The 21,511-nt window shown below is 39.7% G+C and overlaps 1 protein-coding gene across 3 annotated transcripts in view; it reads left to right on the top strand.

Annotated features, from left to right (window-relative positions):
* LOC126235847 (arginyl-tRNA--protein transferase 1) overlaps positions 1 to 21,511 on the top strand; it is a 179,354-nt gene that overhangs the window by 30,025 nt on the left and 127,818 nt on the right. For all 3 annotated transcript variants that reach the window (XM_049944713.1, XM_049944712.1, XM_049944711.1), the window contains exons 4-5: positions 5,555 to 5,668; positions 5,986 to 6,126. In XM_049944713.1, the coding sequence (XP_049800670.1) occupies positions 5,555 to 5,668; positions 5,986 to 6,126 (255 nt within the window). The remainder of the gene's footprint in view (positions 1 to 5,554; positions 5,669 to 5,985; positions 6,127 to 21,511) is intronic.

The raw sequence follows: 21,511 nt of genomic DNA, 5'->3' as shown, positions 1-21,511 counted from the left end.
GTCGTAATTAGATTTTCTATTCACGGCTTTCATCATCTAATTTGCAAAAACAAAACTTATCACGACCCAACCACAACATGTGTGTGTGAACTGTGTAACGAATCCTGTGAACGATATCAGATAGAATTGTGCAGTAAAAGAGTGAAATTGATAAATCAATATATAGAAATGTAAATGTAAAATGTTAAGCAAAGTAACTGTATATGGTTATTTGGCTGCAATTTTATTAAATAAAATTTTGACAGAAGTACTTTCAAGCACTTTTCTTACCATTATTTAGAGGTTATCCAAAACAAACAAAACATTTCTAACAAAAAAGACACCTGCTCTTTCTGATGAAATAAAAATAAAGAAAATAGATGGTGATAATATGTAGCAGTGGGTCATCAAACTAAGCACAAATTAAATGCAAAAAATTTTGGTGGTCTGTTCAGACATTAATAACTTTTAGAGGACCCACAAATAACTGTTGCAGCTCTGTAGATTAGATGACAAGTAATTTATTTGTGAAATAACTAAGGGGCACTCAACATACTATGTTTGATCAAAATTTATTGCAGTCACAAAATCGTCGTGATCGATTTCCTTCCCATCTTTGACCTAATGTAGTAAAGAAGCAGTGAATGACATGGTCTCGTGATTTTTAACTGTGTATTGTGCACAAAAGTTGTGCAGGTTAACCAGATAACTTCTGTGGTTTGATACTACTTAGTTTCAGTTTTAAGCTATCTTAAATTTGGCAAAAATTGTTGGACGTCAAAGGGAAGGAGTAGTTGAGAGGGAACTGAGACAGGTTTGTAGCCTACCTCTGATGTTCTTCAATGTATACACCAAGCAAGCTGTGAATAAACCAAAGAAAAACTTGGTAAGAGAATGAAAGATCAGGGAGAAGAAATTAAAGCTTTGATATTTTATCCAGTGACACTGTAGCACTGTCAGGGATGCCAAAGGATTAGCAAGACCAGTTAACTGGAACGGGTAGTGTCTTTGAAAGATGTTATAGGCTGAACATCAACAAATGTAAAACAAGACTAAGGAATGTAGTTGAATGAAATCAGACGATTAGATTTGTATATGAGTTATTAAAAGGAGTAGATGAGTTTTGTTATTTCAGCAGCAAAAGAAGTGACACTTGCTGAAGATGGAAGGCTGTAAAAGGCATTCTGGCAAAAGCAAATAATAATTTCTGAAAAAGAGAAGTTTGTTGACAATGAATATAATTTAAATGTTAGGAATTCTTGTCCTGAGGAGGTATTTGTCTTGAGTGTAACTTTGTACCAAAGTGAAATGTGGACAATAAACTGTTCAGTCAAGAAGAAAATAGAAGTTTGTTTAATGTGGTGCCACTTGGGAATGCTGAAGTTTAATATGTATAATAAGGGAAAAACTACCATTTAACTATAGAGGATTGCTGCACACAAGCACATAATAGAAGCCAGTTAACACTAGCTTTCGAGCTCTTCCTCTTTTTGCCGGCCGAAGTGGCCGTGCGGTTAAAGGCGCTGCAGTCTGGAACCGCGAGACCGCTCCGGTCGCAGGTTCGAATCCTGCCTCGGGCATGGATGTTTGTGTTGTCCTTAGGTTAGTTAGGTTTAACTAGTTCTAAGTTCTAGGGGACTAATGACCTCAGCAGTTGAGTCCCATAGTGCTCAGAGCCATTTTCTTCCTCTTTTTCTAATAGGACATAACAGACACCTAAAATGTTCACGCTTGCAGTAGCAACGAGACTGATTATTGAATACTGACTATCGAAAGTACTTGCCTGGGCCGATGGAGGTGGCAGGTCTTTTGCTTACATGACTCAGCTGTTGCACAAGGTGAAAGAAGTACAGAGGATAGAGCATATAAGGATGGAGACTGATAAAGGGGGGAGGGAGGGGGGAGGAAGGAAAGGAGAGGACAGTGGTGTGGTGGTGAAGAGGGAGACAGGGAGGGAGGGCGAGTAAGAGAGGTGGAGGCAAAGAAAGGGGGGGGGGGGTGAGAGAGAGAGAGAGAGAGAGAGAGAGAGAGAGAGAGAGAGAGAGAGTGCATACATGGGGGGGGGGGGGGGGAGGAAGAGTGGGTGGAGAAGGTAGTACACAATCCTTCTCTCTTCTGTCCACTTCTGTGCACGCTGTTACAATGGGGATAGAAGAGCGAAGGGATTGGGTTAGGTGAGGTAGTGGGCAACATGTTAGCAGAGGTTTAGGCTAGAGGGATTTTGAAGTCATTAGTGTTGTGTGGGCAGCATTTTCGGCAACTGCTGAAGTTTAGATTGGTAGATAGGATAACTCATGAGGGGGTACTGAATCAAGTTAACTTATTAAAAGAATGTATCAGTTAATAGGTCTCATGCTGTGAGGGGTCAAGGAGTAGTCAGTTTGGCAATGAGGTGTGTGTGGGGGGGGGGGGGGGGATAAAAATTGTAGAGGGGGCTCCAAGACCTGACTACAGAAAATAAGTCAAATGGGTGTAGATTACAAAAGTTACACAGAGATGAAAAGCATTGCAGAGGACTGACTTATATGGAGAGCTACCTTTTTTAAAATATCATATACATTAAGGCAAGATGTTTGATGATGCACTGCACTGAATGAGGTATTTTGCAAAATATATTCAGTAATATGGGTATCATATTTTATTGCAAATAAATGTCAAACTTTATGTTGCTGCAAGTTGTAGCTTCTTTATCAAAGAATGGCACAAAACACTCTCTGTCTTGAATACTAATTAGCTGTCTTAGATGACTACAGGAGAAGAATTACTGAATAGTTTAAAAACATTCAGAAAATAACTGAGATCACTTCATTAATTGTTAGTGTAGTTGGCTCAAGAGCGATGAAGAGATGCCCAATTACAGCCAGTAGGAAACTTAGAGATGAATAAGTATTACTTGATACTTCCTCTTTCTCCACAGCTTATCATTTTATAACAACTTGTATCACTTAGTGGGCTGTTTTCATATTATACATTCTTACGATTTTTTTTTAACACTGAAACTCATTTGCTACAGATAGTTATCAACGGGTAGCTGAAGCCAGGGAATTGGCAGGAGGGTACTTAGTGTTTAATATATAAATTACTTAAAAGTGGTATGGTTACTGATCAGCTCAGATACTTCAGTGCCACAACCATGGGCGTACCCAGCGAGGGGCAGGTCTGTGAGTAATTTTTCGTCTTCGGCACGTTACCGTCGGCAGGGAAGTTTATAGAAATAATAACTTTAGCGATAAGCAATCCGCTCTGCTATTCACAGTCATGTTACATCACCAAGGAACAGTGTATTCACTTGTAGGCAGTAAGGGATCATGACTATGTGAAGTTTCTAACGAACAACATCATTTCTCCTACCATATTTAAATGTAAAATGCTTTTCTGCTCCTAAACTATTAATTTTTTAGTTACAGCTGACGCTAACTGTGGATTAATAGCAGTTGACGTGCAGGTTATGACAAGCAGTAGATGGCGAGACATTTAGTGCAAGTGATTTATAAAATCAGCTTTTGACACCGTTCCTCAAAAGCGACTTCTAATCAAGCTGCGGGCCTATGGGGTATCGTCTCAGTTGTGCGACTGGATTCGTGTTTTCCTGTCAGGAAGGTCGCAGTTCGTAGTAATAGACGGCAAATCATCGAGTAAAACTGAAGTGATATCAGGTGTTCCCCAGGGAAGCGTCCTGGGACCTTTGCTGTTCCTGATCTATATAAATGACCTGGGTGACAATCTGAGCAGTTCTCTTAGGTTGTTCGCAGATGATGCTGTAATTTACCGTCTAGTAAGGTCATCCGAAGACCAGTATCAGTTGCAAAGTGATTTAGAAAAGATTGCTGTATGGTGTGGCAGGTGGCAGTTGACGCTAAATAACGAAAAGTGTGAGGTGATCCACATGAGTTCCAAAAGAAATCCGTTGGAATTCGATTACTCGATAAATAGTACAATTCTCAAGGCTGTCAATTCAACTAAGTACCTGGGTGTTAAAATTACGAACAACTTCAGTTGGAAAGACCACGTAGATAATATTGTGGGGAAGGCGAGCCAAAGGTTGCGTTTCATTGGCAGGACACTTAGAAGATGCAACAAGTCCACTAAATAGACAGCTTACACTACACTCGTTCGTCCTCTGTTAGAATATTGCTGCATGGTGTGGGATCCTTACCAGGTGGGATTGACGGAGGACATCGAAAGGGTGCAAAAAAGGGCAGCTCTTTTTGTATTATCACGTAGTAGGGGAGAGAGAGTGGAATATATGATATGCGAATTGGGATGGAAGTCATTACAGCAAAGACGTTTTTCGTTGCGGCGAGATCTATTTACGAAATTTCAGTCACCAACTTTCTCTTCCGAATGCGAAAATATTTTGTTGAGCCCAACCTACATAGGTAGGAATGATCATCTAAATAAAATAAGAGAAATCAGAGCTCGAACAGAAAGGTTTAGGTGTTCGTTTTTCCCGCGCGCTGTTCAGGAGTGGAATGGTATTGGGATAGTATGATTGTGGTTCGATGAACCCTCTGCCAAGCACTTAAATGTGAACTGCAGAGTAGTCATGTAGATGTAGATGTAGTTTTGGAACCAGTAGCTAATGTCCTGCAGTCTAAGTCTGTAGATATGATCGCGGTGAGGGAACACATCAGAGGAATCCTTGACGTGCTCAGTAACTAGCAAATTACTTGCAAAAGCACAAGTTATAGCAGAAACAATCCACCATCCCAAAATGACAACGAATACTGACGACGTTCACTGGTAATACCATACATCGAATCATTCATGTCATAATTAAATATATGATTTTCACCAGAAAATACACCAGCTTTTGCTCTAAATAAGCTACATCCCTTGAATATGAGCAATTCTAATGTAACAGACTTCCTTAAAAGTGCAGAATTGTTTAAAACATTTTATGGATTTGATGATATTGCCGGAGAAATGGAACTATGGTACAATTTGTGGAGGAAAAAGACTATAACCAAAGCTAAATTAAAGGATATGGAAGTCGTTGACCTGTTTAACGAGACCAATATTTTTTTCCTTAGCATGAAAAAAAGCACTAAAAATTTTGAGCACTATTCCATGCACAACAGCAACTGTGGAACGATCCTTCAGCACACTTCGAAGAGTGAAGACGTGGCTCAGAAGCACTATGGGAGAAGAAAGGCTCACAGGATTGTAAAAGAAAACTGCGAGATGTTAGAGAAGAAAGTAATTGAGAAATTAGCAGCAAATTCTAGAAGATTATTACTGAATTAAAAAGTTGTGTTTTTAAACAAGTGCATTCTTATATTTAAAATGTTTATTGAAAGCAGTTTTTCACTAGTTTACTGTTTTATTTGATAAGAAATTCTGCATGTTTTCTCGCATTGTACAAGTGCATTCTTGTATTTAAAATGTTTATTATAAGCAATTTTTCACTGGTTTACTGTTTTATTTAATAAGAAGTGCTGTATGTTGTCTCCAGTCCTTGTTTCCTGAGACTAGTATGACCTGCCCCCCCCCCCCCCCCCTAGTTCATATCCTGGGTATGCCCTTGGCCACAACTGATTGTATGAGGGTCAACATTGTGATGTTTTATTTCTAGATGGTGGAGAGATGATGGATGTGCCCAATTTCCCAAAGAAGTCTGATCAGGCAAAAAAGCATAAAGAAGATGCCAAAGTTTTATCTGTAGATCCTTCCTTGTCTGGACGTATAGGTAAAAATTTTGGTTTATTGCTCCTTTAGTAATCTATATTTATGTTTTAACACATTTCACTTGTGCATTAAGAGGTCAAATATTTTTACAAGTTGGTGTGTGTAAGTAAATCAGGCAAATGAGAAATGTGACACATTCAGTCATAATGCTTTATTTGTACAAATGGATGGGCCGAGTATAAAATGACAACAATCATGTCAGCATTCTAATTAGTAATAAGAATTGCATTTGACAAGATTTGATATAAGATGCACATTTATGACATTAAGTAACTAATGTGTTCTCTTTTTAACTCTTGTAATTATTTGTTATTGTAGAACCAGAGGGAAGTGATCTGTCATATCCAGAACCACCTGGTAAACATAAATTAGAATTATCCATGGAAAAATCAGGAGACAGCAGTGAAACATCAACTGACTCGAAGAAAGATGCAAATTTGCCTAAGAAAGTTTGTTTAGGTAAGTACAAGTGCTTTTAGTTTTTATTAGTAAGAATTTCAAAAATTTTTCTTCTAATTTTGCTGTGGAGGTAAAATCCCAAAATTAGAAGAAAACTTATAAATAAAAACAATGGAAAACCCAGAATGGAATAGTGAAATATTATGAAAGCCCTGTCTTCCATCTTTAAGCTGTCAGTTTTTCAAATCTCGCCTGGTGCAGTCCTCAACGATCAGTCTTTCCTTCTCATCACATCTGGTACGTCTCCCATGACCTAGGGTTTTGGATGACTCTTCCAAACTCTGTCCCTTTTCATAAACCTCTCCAGTCCAGAAGGTACCACTGGCTCCAAAAACGTGCGTAAGTTAAATCATTTTGTGTGTGTGTGTGGGGGGGGGGGGGGGGGGGAGGTGCACGCGCTCCTGCTGCCACTTGGTGAGTAGATTTTTTAAAATCTATACAGCCTGGACAGGAGCTTGGGCGGGAGGGGGGAAGGGGGGGGGGGGAGAAGGAGAGAAATGAAGGAGGGGAAAATATATACCCCTCCCTCCCTCTCGCACACAAGGAGCACATTTTATTTCTTGAGTCTAGAATGCCATGTGGTAGATGGAGCCAAAACTTTGTAGTTTATTTCACATGTTTTTAATTGGGACCCAATTGTATATAAGCTGCAGAAACTAAAGCAAGCAAGAGATGTATAGCAGCCCAGGTGTCCGTAGATGTAGACATGATAGCTAATCTATATTGCCAGACCCAGATTGTGTGACATCTGCAAGTCAGAGTGACAGGGCAGTAGTATAGGGTACATCATCAGGGAAGACAGTTTGACTGTCAAACTCCAGACCAACTAAACAGATATAGTCATTGATTGATGGTAAAATGTTATAAATAGGACTCGGATTTTAATGACAATTCATATTTTTTGCCTAAACTGTATGGTGAATTTTACAATTTATGCACAAATACAGGTATTGTAGTGAAGAAAAATGTATTTTATTGTGCATGTAAAGCCATAGTCACACCTTTTTTTGTAATAGGCCATATTTCAGCCAACTTTAGCCAGAAATTTATATTTTTGTCATATCTTTAAGGAAACAAGATAAAAACATGACAATGTTGCTCACATGACAGTGTATCGAGTGATATTGTCGCAAATTAACACAGTAATTATTACAAAGCTTTATTTATCATGCCTGTAGTAAACAGTCAGCATACCACACTATTGTCTGATTAAAATTACTTGATAGTTGACACTTCTTGCTCTGGAGCTGGTCTCCTCCAGAGCTCTCAATGTCATCACCAAATCATTAGCCGTTGCCAAACTGCCTCAGCAATTGGTCAGTTCACTTTCAATTCCTTGTCCGGTGTTCTTTCTTGATGTGTTTGGATCCTGAATCATGGGTGTGACACTTTTATTTCGTGTTTCATCACACACACACACACACACACACACACACACACACACACACACGAACTGTACTAATGAAATACACATGTTCAGCTTCATAAATGAGGATATCGTAATCAGAAATTGGCTTACATTAGATAAGCTTTGCATGACATTGCATGAAACCAAGTTTTTGAAGGCTGCAATTCATCATTGCAACTGAGTGTGCTCAGTCAAAAATGTAACAACTACACTCACTGTTGTACTTTATGGTTGTGTATTAACCTGCCATCTTGCATGTTGTAGGTTCAAAGCTCATTAAAGGGTGCGATTTTTTTTTATTTCAGAATCTAATCGAAAGAGCTTTTGTATTCAGTTTTGGTTTCAATGTAATTTTTTAATTTCTAATTCTTGGCATATCATTTTCATCATTCTATTGACTTTTTTATTTGCTGTTATTTTGCTGTCATCCCTTTTTCATTTGGAATGTGCCTGTGATGCCTAAAATCTGCAACCAAGTGCCAACCAGGACTGCTTATCGACTGGTAATGTGGCAGCCAGTGTGAGAATAGTTTCAGGTAACGAATGATAACAAGAAATTATGGTTTGCTTTTAGTGCTGAAACTGAACTTTTTCTGTCTTGAGTTTGGGTGTAGAGGTTGGATTTAATAGCCATGAAAAAAGTGATTGTGATTTTAGTCCTGTCACAGACTATTGACCACCACTTTCTCAGATACATTACACATCACTTGGTCGTGAGTAGCTTAGGATATGAGTTTAAATTCAGTGCTACAAAACATGTCTCTTGCCACAGTTGAGTCATTGATCACTTAAAATCAGCCGGGATGGTTCCTTTCAAAGGGCACGGCCGACTTCCTTCCCCGTCCTTCCCTAATCCGATGAGACCGATGACGTCGCTGTCTGGTCTCCTTCCCCAAAACAACCAACCAACCAACTTAAAATCAGCTGTCGACAGAGCAGCTCCCGTTTCCATCGTATCTCGCTGCGGCTGCTTCCATCATTGCCCCACGTTACACGTTAACAGCCTTTGTGAAGTGATTTGCTATGTTTGTGTGCTACCTATAACCGAGCAGTAGCTGGTGTCCAATGTGGCAACAACATAGTGGCAAGTGACAGATGTCAATTGTCAAGTAATTTTAAATGGACTATAGTTGATTCGTTAACATGTAAAATTGTTGCATGGAATCAACAAAACACTCTTGAAGCCAACAAAGGCAGCTTTTGAAGTAATAAACATCACACATGTGGTCACATTATTTAGTTTGAATACAAACTCAGTCTGCTTCAATATGCCGAAAGTAAAGTGCTCCAACAGCATGAAGGTGGAAGGTTTTGTTTATGATTTCAGCTTTGATGGGGAAATATTATTTTGTAAACTACATGAAGTTAAAGTTAGTGCAGAAAAGCACTTTCATATGTAACAACACTGTAGGGCCACAAAACACAGCAGCTGTGTGAGCATAATGCTGAAAATGACAGCAAACGAATACTGTTATTTGAACAGAGAGATCCATCTTGAACTGTGCAATCATTCTTCAAGGACTTGTATGAGATGAGGGTGTATGGCAGCATCCTATCGTAGAAACTGAAGAATCCACATTTCAGACAGTTCTTGGAGTAGTACACAGCGCATACAGTTCCAGATCAATCTACGTTTAGAAAAAAATATTTGTCCATGTGCTATGAGAAGGTGTTCAACAAAATGTGAATTAGTGTTGTGGACCAGAAGGTTTGGGTATCCATACATCAAACCACTGATATGTGTGGGCATTTTGTTGCAAATGTTGTTGTTGAAATCAAACAGTGGAAAATCCAGGATGGAATAATGACAGTATTATGAAAAGGACAGATTGCTTCACATCATGCAGTGGGGATGTTGAGTCACAGACGGGTAAACAAAAAACTGCTGAACAAGTAAGCTTTTGCCCAAAAGTCCATCTTCTGAATTAGACAACATACACTCACACATTCATGCTAACAAAACACACACACACTTGACCACTGTCTTCAGACACATATGGACATTTCAGAAATAAGCGTTAGCTTCAAACACTGCAAAAAGTAAGTACTATACTCACAGTTTGTTCAGAGGTAAATTTTGTATTACATGGTATATAAAAAAACAAGAATGTGTGTTTAAAAACTTACATAAAGTCATATTTTATTTTTAAGATCTTATTTATACAAGTTTTGGGTCATAAATTGTTGCATATTTCACTGTCTTTAAAATACAGGCTCTAATCATGAGTCAGAGTTCCACGCAACTGCCTCTTATAGGCGGCTGTAGGTAAATGTCTTCAGTGACTATCTTCTTGGTCAGGGAATATTATCGTATTTATCAGCACTATTGCTTACCTCTGTTTTTCATGTAGTCAGCTTTCCTTGACCGCATCAGTGTTGCTGGATGTGACTGGTGTGCTTTCATGTGGCAGACACTACTGCAGCCTGGCACATTTGTAAGCTGTTAGGGACCATCACATTTCCTCCTCTCTACAGAGCTGTCTCCAACTTGCTTACACGTAAACATAGTGTATGTTTACATGAATAAATACAGAAATAGATTGGTAACAAGGTAACTGTGGTATTGGTGAACATTGTGCTGTGGATTTGTGAGATGCTCCCTTGTTGTAGCCCATTCACATCTTGGGTGATGGGGTGAACCAGAGTTCTAATCACAGTTTACTAGTGATACAGTGAGCATTACTTGTGACAGTGGATCATTGCTTGCAGACATCAAATTGACAGAGCTCTGTACAGGTGAGGCAATCATCTACAGTGTCTTAAAACATAATAAGGTGCCAAATGGAAAAAGACAAGTTTGGTCAAAATAAGACACCAACTTTTCCGTAAAAAAACTGTAATTGTGTCGGCAAACAGCACAAACAATGTGATCCTAATGTCATTTGTGGACTAAAATGAGAACACTTTTAAGCTATGAATTGCAGTGCCTAAGGACATATAGATGTCTTCACTGTGCTGCTATTTTCCCATATAATATCAGTGACACTCTTATTCATTATTCATCGTATTCTATGAATCCCATCATAAAGGAGAACATTAAAGGATGTGGAATGGATCGAGGCATATATTAAATAAATGAACCAACTGCTAGAAACTACATTAACATTTACTTATTTATTTATCTTTATTTATCCAAGAACTCTGGCTCAGCTTTAGAAGATTAGTTGATCACGCACTGGATATATATGTACCCAGTAGAACAGTTCGTAATGGGAGGGAACCTCCATGCTATAAAGTCACGGCAAAGAAACTTCTAAAGAAACAGAGATTACTGCATAATAAGTGTAAAATAAAGCATTGGGCTATAGATACAGAGTTGCTGAATGAAACACGGGGCAATGCGTGATGCGTTCAATGACTCCTGTTGCAGAATATTGTTAAGTAATCCTTCGCAGAACCCAAAGAAATTCTGGTTGTATGTGAAGGCTGTTAGTGGCACCAAAGTTAGTATCCAGACAGGAACTGAAGTTGAGCGTAGCAAAGCGAAAGCTGAAATGCTTAACTCCATTTTCAAATGTTCCTTTACAAAGGAAAATCCAGGAGAATTGCGCCAATTTAATCCTCATATCACTGAAAAGAGGAAAGAAATAAGTATTAGTGTCAGGGGTGTTGACAAACAGTTGAAACACTCTAATGGTTTTGGTGGCTAGAGAAGCGGTGCAATACTCGATTGCGAACTTGCCACTTCTCTTACTACAGTTGACTTACTTAAAATGTTTAGCTGATCCTCTTCTCTGAATATGCTGCTGCATCAATCTCCACAACTTCTTCTCCAAAGAATTAATGCTGGTTAGAGGAACAAAAGATTACTCTCTCTCTCTCTCACTAGAAATAACTCTGTACCCTCACACTTTCAGTTCAGCTCAGGTATATTTTCGTTTCCACAAGTTTCACACAAGCATACAAACCCTTACAAGTCAAGTATGCCGATAACCATTAGATAATATTAAATATAATCACAATTGCCTGGATTTAACAACCAAATAATTTATAGATCTCATATGCGCCTTGCTTCGTTCAGAGCTGACATGAAGTAAGTTAAAAGGCTATAGTCAATTTTTTTTTTCAGCAACACATTCACTAACACAGCAAAGAATAGCATTTAATTACTCCATGTTCTCTCACACAGTGCCTGTGGCTCTTGCGGCAAACACTTGTCGGCGTCGTTCAACTTTCCTGCTTATCGTCTTCTCATTACTAACTTCCAACCTGCACACAGAAATGGGTGGTGCAGTAGATACGCTTCCCCTCGTCCACACTCATACATAAAATATCAAGTGTTCGAGACAGTGGAAGGCCTAGTGTCTCTAGAATTTATGTGAGGCACTACAACTGTTAAAACTGAACGAAGCTCCAGGCCCCGATGGAATCCCTGTCAGATTCTGTATTGAACTTGTGGCTGAGTTAGCCCCTGCCCAGTTCTTGAAAGAAGGCACAGGTCACACCCATCTACAAGAAGGGTAGTAGAAGTGATCCACAAAACTACCATCCAAATCCTTGACATTGATTTATTATAGAATCTTAGAACATACTCTGAGCTCAGACATAATGAAGTCTCTTGTACAGCAATGGCAACCAGCATGGATTTCGAAAACTTCGATCATGTGAAACCCAACTGTTTGGTCCCTTAGAAATTCACAACACACATTTGAAACCCAACTCACACTTTCCTCACATGATGTACTGAAAGCCTAGGATCAAGGCCACCAGTTAGATGCAGTGTTTCTTGATTTTTGAAAAGCATTTGAGTCAGTACCGCACCTATGCTTATTGTCAAAAGTATGATCATATGGGCTATCAAGTGAAATTTTTGAAGTAACAGAGAACTTTTTAGTAGAGAGGATACAGCATGATTTTATCTTGGATGGAGAGGTGTCATCAGATGTAGAAGTGCCCCAGGGAAGTGTGTTGGGGCCTTACTGTTCACATTGTGTATTAATGACCTTGCAGACAGTATCAATATTAAAACTTGGTTTTTTGCAGATGATGAAGTTATCTATAATGAAGTACTGTCAGAGAAGCTGCATAAGTATTCAGTCAGATCTTGATAAGATTTCAACATGGTGCAGAGACTGGCAACTTGGTCTAAATGTTCAGAAATGTGAAATTTTTCACTTCACAAAACAAACAAAAATGTAATATCCTATGACTATAGTACCAATGAGTCACTGTTGGAATCGGCCAACTCGTACAAGTACCTGCGTGTAACATTTTGTAGGGATATGAAATGGAATGATGACATGGATTCAGTCATGGGTAAAACTGACTTCAATTTATTGGTAAAATACTGGGGAAGTGCTATCAGTATACAAAATTGCTTACAAATTACTTGATTGATGGCTTCTGGAATATTGCTCAAGTGTGTGGGACCTGTACCAGATAGGACTAACAGGGGATATTAAATGTATACAGAGAAGGGCAGCATGAATGGTCACAGTTTTTTTTTTTTTTTTAAATCTGTGGGAGAGTGCCACAGAGATCTGAAAGAAGTGAACTGGCAAACTCTTGAGGACAGATGTAAACTATCCCGAAAAAGTCTAATAACAAAGTTTCAAGAACTGGCTTTAAATGATAACTCTAGGGATATACTACAACCCCTTATACCACTCACATAGGGATCATGAGGATAAGATTAGAATAACTATTGCACACAAGGAGACATTCAAACAATCAGTCTTCCTGTGCTCCATACATGAATGGAACAGGAAGAAACCCTAATAACTGGTACAGTGGGACATTCCCTCTGTCAAGCACCTCAGAGTGATTTGCAAAGTATAGATGTAGATGTAGGTGTAGATCATCTCACAATTGTATAGCAGTTGTCAGGGTAATACAGTGCAAATCAGTAGGTCAAAATGTACAACACACTGCATATATAACATGTGTTATGAGGGTAGGTCAGACAGTCTGTGAGGATAGGACAGGTGGTAAGCCATGGCCTCGATTAAGGAACCATCCTGGCATTTGCCTTAGAGATCGAGGAAAGACAAAATCGGAATGGCCAGACAGAGAAGTCCCATACTTTGAGTAGGAGATCAGTGACTTAACAGCCGCACAGCCTCATTAAGTCCTTACTGTATTACGTTGTTCGATTGACACAGGGACTGCTCATCACTATAGATGCAACAGGCACAGGTGGCTAGACTGCATAGAAGGGACTTCTTGGCATGGAATGGGTGGCAGCTATTGAAGTCGAGGTATTGCTGGTGGTTGGTAGGTTACTTCTCTCCTTTTCTACTCCCTTCCCCCTCCCCCTCCCCCTTCCCAGCCCCCCTGCTGACTGTCTAACCTCCCAACAGCACCTAGCTTCTACCCTCACCCCACCAAGTCACAGACAGGAACAATAAAAAGACTGCTATACATTTGGGTTTTCAACCAATAGGCCTTCTTCTGAAGTAGGAAGTGCACACACATTCACACGAGCACAACTCATACACATGACCACTGTCTCTAGCCACTGATGCCAGCCTGTGAGCAGCTACTTGTGATGAAAGAAACAATCCATGGGTAATGAGGATAACACTATTGAGAAAATTTAGAGAACCTACATTTGATGCTGACTGCAGAACAGATCTGTTGCTTCCAATCTATATTGCATGTAAGGACCACAAAGATCAGGTATGAGAAATTAGAGCTGGTACAGAGACGTACAGAAAGTCATTTTTCCCACATTCTGTTTGCGAGTGGAACAGGAAAGGAAATGCTTAATAGTGGTATGGGGTACCCTCTGCCACATGCTGTAAAGTGGATTGCAGAGAGTTGACGTAGCTGTAGAAGGAGGAGGTGGGGGTGGAGAGGGGGAGGGATAGAAGGGTAAGGGTGGGGGAAGGTGTACTGTCTAGTGCTGCTTGTGGGAGCATGCAGAGATGTGGTGGAGGCAGAGTAGGGCTTCTAGGTATGTTGGGAAGCGTGTTGTGCAACTGGATAATCCAGCTGTCTGTCGGCCACAGTTTGTCGGTGGCCATTCATGTGGACAGAGAGACTGTTGGTTGTCATGCGTACATTGAAAGCAGCACAATGGTTCCAGCTTAGTTTTTTGATCACATGACTGCTTTCGCAGGAAGTCCTGCCTTTGATAGTATGGGCGATGCCTGTGACTGAGCTGGAGTAGATGATGGTGGGAGGATGTATGGGACAGGTCTTGCATCTAGCTGTGCTGCATGGGATATGAGTCATGACGTAAGGAATTGGGAGCAGGGGTGAAGTAGGGATGGACAAAGAAATTTCGTGGGTTCAGTGGGTGGTGGAATACTAATGTGGGAGGGGTGAAAAAGATAATGGGTAGGCTATTCCTTTGCATTTGATAGGATGGGTCATGCCTGTAACTGAGTTGGAGTAGATGGTGGTGGTAGGATGTATGGGACAGGTCTTATATCTAGTTCTGCAGCAGGGAAATGAGCCATGAGGTAAGCAATTGGGAGGAGGGGTGGAGTAGGTATGGACAAGGGCATTGCGTAGATTCAGTGGGCGATGGAATACCACTGTGGAAGGGGTGGGAAAGATAGTGGATATGATATTCCTTTATATCATACCCCTATAGTGTCATGGGTTGCATATTCCTATATCCTATTCACTACCCTCCCATGCCTCCCACAGTAGTATTCTGCCATCCACTAAACCTATGCAGTATCTTTGTCCATCCCTTACTCCACCCCTGCTCCCAGCCCCTTGCCTCATGTCTCATGTTTCTGCAATAGTCCTAGATGCAATACCTGTCCCACACATCCTTCCACTAGCACCTATTCCAGCCCAGTCACAGGCATCACCTGTCGCATCAATGACTAATTCACATCCTGTGCCATCTGGATAATTCCTACTAACTGCACAATATATCCTATGCAACATATCCTCTGCCTGACCTCAGCCTTCACTAGTCCCTGTCTCTTACCCACCTATCCCCTTACCTGCTCCCATTCCAGCACTGCACAGCCTTCTAATCCACCAATGTGACCACTAGTCATTTTCCTCTCCTCTATGTGACTCATTTTCTGCTCCTCCCCCCAACCCTCCCCCTGTCACCTGAAACCTCCTGACTACACCTAGCAGCCCATCCTGTCCTGAGTACATCCCTGAATGCTTCCACAAGCAGTACTACACCTTCCCCAATCTCTAAACTGCTATTGATCCCCCTCACTTTCCCTGCCCCAGCCTTGTCCTTGCCCCCGCCACCCACAGATTGCTTCTCCCATCAGGTGCAGTTACTCACAGTCTAGTCTCAGGGGCCAAAGACAGAGGTTGTGTGTGTGTGTGTGTGTGTGTGTGTGTGTGTGTGTGTGTGTGTGTGTGTTTTCCTACCTGAACTTGTGTGTGCGTGTGTTTCCTATTTTAGAAGAAGAACGTTTGGCTGAAAGCTCAAATGTAGAGCAATCTTTCTGTTGTTCCTGTCTGTGACTCAAAGTCTCCCGTGTACATCGAGTAGCAGTCTGTCCTTTTCATGGTATTATAGTTTTGTTCTTCATAGTCACATTCCTCACACATGAATGATATTTGCTGATGTGCCCCATGCACCAACTTCTGACACCATTCCCACCATATTCAACGAACTCCTCAGTTTACTTGAAAAACTGAGTCAGCAGACATTACTACTATGTGTTTTACATCTTGACACACAATTTCCTTGTGAAAGCAGTAAACCACAATCATGTATTAAAATGCAACGTTATGCTGTAGTTATCCCCTTCACTGTTACACACTGCCCTAAGTCTTCTAAGTAATATTTAATTGCGTAGTGTGAATTACAAAGAAAATTTTAGCTGTGTTTTCAAACAGATGTATTTTAGTAATCTTTTTGATTTCCTTTGGCAACTTATAATACCATTTTACCCCATGATATACAATGCAATTTTGAGTTTCTTGTTTGTTTTTCCTGGATAAATGTAATTTCAAACTGGCTCTTGTTCCATTATTACGTATAGACCTATTTGTGAAGTATTTAGCAATGTTTTTCCTGATATGCACCACAGATTGGTAGATGCCCCAATTTTTAAAATAACTGTTTACAAGCCCAACTACTACTACCAGTTATTATTCTTACAACCATTTTCTGTGCTCTAAAAGCTGTGGTCATGTTTTGTAGCTTCGATCCCCAGAAAATAATCCCATTGCTAAGAACTGAGTGTATGTGGGCTTAGTATGTCACCACAAGACACTGGCTGTTGCAAACTGATGCTACTACCCTAAGAGCATAACATGCTAATAACATTCTTTGTGCTGGTATCTTTGTGTATTTGTTGTGTTTTAGCTGACAGTCAATGTTCATCCCTAAAAACTTTGTGTTTGTTGCACAATCTACAGAGTTATCATCTATGCTTCACACAAGAGGGTTGTTTCCTCTCTTTGTAAGAGTTCTGGTGTTTCATCAGTGACTATGATGTTGCTGTCACCAGCAAAGAGAACTTTTCTCCATGCCTTACACTATCTGGAAAGCCATTAATGTACATTAAGAACGGAATTTTACCCAATACACTACACTGAAAAACACCCATGTTTCTTGACTGACAGTTGTTTTACTAAAAATATATAATCAGCAAATGTGTGTACTATCTCCACCTTTTGCACCCTGTGTCCCAAGTAAGGCAGAACCACTCATTCACTATTCCTCTTATACCTAGCACTTCTAGTTTGCTTAGTAGTATTTTATGGTCAACACTGTCAAAAACCTTGAACAAGTCTAAGAAAATACATATAATATAGTCATCTGTATCAAGAACTTGATGTGTTGTCTTGTTGTGGTTTGACTTTAAGTGATTGATATATTGCAAGTTTCCAAGCCTCTACTTGTACCCATGTAATCACCCAGTTACCTTCTTTTCCGAATTTCCCAGTCACTGTCTTGTTTCCTCTTGATGTTGCGATCCTGCTATGCTTGTATTTAACCACGGACTTCATTTCCGTTTGCAGAGGAGTGAGGGTTATAAGAGAGCTTCTACATTTAAATGACACTCTACAAAATCACAAAACACTGTATCGATAATTCTTCTACATTCTGATAATTTAGCCATCAATTCACAACAACTGATAATTAACAAAGCTTTTGAGACAACATGTCCATACAGATTCTTCAATGCTTCACCAAAACCATAAATTCTTATTTAACTCCAGATAGTCTGGCATAGACTCTGTACAACAACATTCATTTTTTCTTTACTGCTTGACCCCTGTCGTCAGGTCCCTTTCTTTTGCGAAGTCTACAGCACCTCCAAAGCACAACTCCAAAATGCAAGTGACCCCTCACTGGCCACTCCAAATTACACGTCCATTGTCACTTTCTGCACTGTGTCCACATTTTTCTTTCTCATATCTGCACATAAATTCCAACAAACACAGGCACAGCAGGTGCTCTTTACTCTACAACTGATTAAAGTCACATGTCTCACATGCACAACTTCAGTCGATCTAGTTACTTAAGGTGTTATGTGTTGGCATTTCCTCGTATCTCACTTACCATGTCTACAAATCTCAGAATTGTTCTCATTCAATGCTTATTCTAGAATGAAAGGTCTAAGACCTCAATTGAATCCTGGTAAGTCCATATGCTTTAACTATTTTGCAGAATACTTCCCTGTTTCCATTTAGTTTGCTTTCCTAGTTTTGAATTTGTGTATTCACTACATTCTCATCTAAGTCTTTGAACCTACAATGAATGTGCTGTATTGCCTTCACAAAGTAAGTGCTCCCTCATTTTGTGTATATAAAACGATTCAGGTCCTTCCTTCCTTGGATCCACCCGACCTGAGGTACAGGTTCCCTCTTTCACAGGTAAACCTACCCTCCCATACCTACTGAATTGGTTCAGGTCCTTCCTCCTTCAGATTCATCTGACCTTAGGTATAGATTCCTGTTTTCCTAGGTAAACTTACCCTCTCATCCTCATACTCTATACAAATCTGGGTACACTCCACCTTTATGCTTACAATCTCTGACTATACGGCTTTTATCCCTTCTAATGTTAAAAATTTCTCTTCAGCATAGTGACCTTACCCAAAATCTATATAAAATATTTGTTTCTTACTTTCTTCTTTTCTCTTATCACTCCTATTTCTCAACCTGTTATTATTGATGTGTTACATAAGTGCTTCTGAATAACATAGCTTATATTAGTGCGTCCACTTTCTAATTTCAGCATTACTTGTACCTCCTTCTGTCCCACCTAAACGCTCCTCCCTGCCCCAGCCCCCCCCCTCCCCTTTTCAGATAATGTCATTAATATAAGCTCCAACAATTCAACTTACTGGAGGAAAATGAATTTTTTAACAAAAAAAAAGTCTATGTCACTGTCTCATTTTTGTCGTGATTTCTCAGCTTTACCGTGAAAACAGTGTCATTACCACTATATGATCCAGATAAGAGAACAGTTTACAGCAATAGTAACTTAAGCATATGGAAAGAGGGAGGATGGAATTGATACTCTTAATGGAGAACAAAAAAGGAAAGTTTATGAATGAGTGCGTTAGGATCAAGAAGAAAAAGACGATAGACCCGAAGACAGATTCCCTTTTTTCTGAAACTTTTCTAGCATTTTAGTTAATAATATACAATGTTCTTCCAATGTCCTGGATACCATTAATACAGCATGTTGTTATTGTTGTGGTCTTCAGTCCAGAGACTGGTTTGATGCAGCTCTCCATGCTACTCTATCCTGCGCAAGCTTCTTCATCTCCCAGTACCTACTTCAACCTACATCCTTCTGAATCTGTTTAGTGTAGTCATCTCTTGGTCTCCCTCGACGATTTTTACCCTCCACGCTGCCCTCCATTACTAAATTGGTGATCCCTTGATGCCTCAGAATATGCCCTACCAATCAATCCCTTCTTCTAGTCAAGTTGTGCCTCAAATATCTCTTCCTTCCAATTCTATACAATACCTCCTCATTAGTTATTTGATCCACCCATCTAATCTTCAGCATTCTTCTGTAGCACCACATTTTGAAAGCTTCTATTCTCTTCTTGTCTAAACTAGTTATTATCCACATTTTACTTCCGTACATGGTTACACTCCATACAAATACTTTCAGAAACGACTTCCTGACTCTTAAATCTATACTCAATGTTAACAAATTTCTCTTCTTCAGAAACACTTTCCTTGCCATTGCCAGTCTACATTTTGTATCCTGTCTACTTCGACCATCATCAGTTATTTTGCTTCCCAAATAGGAAAACTCATTTACTACTTTAAGCGTCTCATTTTCTAATCTAATTCCAGCATCACCCGATATAGTTTGACTGCATTCCATTATCCTCGTTTTGCTTTTGTTGATGTTCATCCTATATCCTCCTCTCAAGACACTGTCCATTCTGTTCAACTGCTCTTCCAGGTCCTTTGCTGTCTCTGACAGAATTACAATGTCATCGGCGAACAAAAAGTTTTTATTTCTTCTCCGTGGATTTTAATTCCTACTCCAAATTTTTCTTATGTTTCTTTTACTGCTTGCTCAGTATAAAGATTGAATAACATCGGGGAGAAGCTACAACCCTGCCTCACTCCCTTCCCAACCACTGCTTCCCTTTCATGCCCCTCGACTCTTATAACTGCCATCTGGTTTCTGTAAAAATTGTAAATAGCCTTTCGCTCCCTGTATTTTACCCCTGCCACCTTCAGAATTTGAAAGAGAGTATTCCAGTCAACATTGTCAAAAGCTTTCTCTAAGTCTACTAATGCTAGAAATGTAGGTTTGCCTTCCCTTAATCTATTTTCTAAGATAAGTCATAGGGTCAGTATTGCCTCACGTGTTCCAACTTTTCTACGGAATCCAAACTGATTTTCCCAGAGGTCGGCTTCTACCAGTTTTTTCATTCGTCTGTACAGAATTCATTTTAGTTTTTTGCAGCCGTGAGTTATTAACCTGATAGTTCGATAATTTTCACACTTATCAACACCTGCTTTCTTTGGGATTGGAAATATATTTTTCTTGAAGTCTGAGGGTATTTCGCCTGTCTCATACATCTTGCTCACTAGATGGTAGAGTTTTGATAGGCCTGGCTGTCCCAAGGCTGTCAGTAGTTCTAATGGAATGTTGTCTACTCCCGGGGCCGTTTCGACTCAGGTCTTTCAGTGCTCTGTCAAACTCTTCATGCAGTATCATATCTCCTATTTCATCTTCATCTACATTCTCTTCCATTTCTATAATATTGTCCTCAAGAACATCGCTCTTGTATTGACCCTCCATATACTACTTCCACATTTCTGCTTTCTCTTCTGTGCTTAGAACTTGTTTTCCATCTGAGCTCTTGATATTAATGCAAGTGGTTCTCTTTTCTCCAAAGGTCTCTTTAATTTTCTGTAGACAGTATCTATCTTACCCCTAGTGAGATAAGCCTCTACATCCTTACATTTGTCCTCTAGCCATCCCTGTGTAGCCATTTTTCACTTCCTGTCAATCTCATTTTTGAGACGTTTGTATTCCTTTTTGCCAGCTTCATTTACTGCATTTTTACATTTTCTCCTTTCATCAATTAAATTCAATATCTCTTCTGTTACCCAAGGTTTTCTAATAGCACTCATCTTTTTACCTACTTGATCCTCTGCTACCTTCACTATTTCATCTCTCAAAGCTACCCATTCTTCTTCTACTGTATTTCTTTCCTCCATTCTTGTCAATCGTTCCCTAATGCTCTCCCTGAAGCTCTCTACAACCTCTGGTTCTTTCAGTTTATCCAGGTCCCACCTTCTCAAATTCCCACTTTTTAGAAGTTTCTTCAGTTTTAATCTACAGTTCATAACGAATAGATTGTGGTCAGAGTCCACATCTGCCCCTGGAAATGTCTTACAATTTAAAACCTGGTTCCTGAATCTCTGTCTTACAATTATATAATCTATCTGACACCTTCCAGTATCTCCAGGCTTCTTCCATGTATACAACCTTCTTTTATGATTCTTGAACCAAGTGTTAGCTATGATTAAGTTATGCTCTGTGCAGAATTCTACCAGGTGGCTTCCTCTTTCATTCCTTACTCCCATTCCATATTCACCTACTACCAC

The sequence above is a fragment of the Schistocerca nitens genome, chromosome 2 (assembly GCF_023898315.1).
Source record: "Schistocerca nitens isolate TAMUIC-IGC-003100 chromosome 2, iqSchNite1.1, whole genome shotgun sequence".
NCBI lineage: Eukaryota > Metazoa > Arthropoda > Insecta > Orthoptera > Acrididae > Schistocerca > Schistocerca nitens.
The sequence above is the reverse complement of the archived record's forward strand: the minus strand, read 5'-3'. Positions and strand labels throughout refer to the sequence as shown.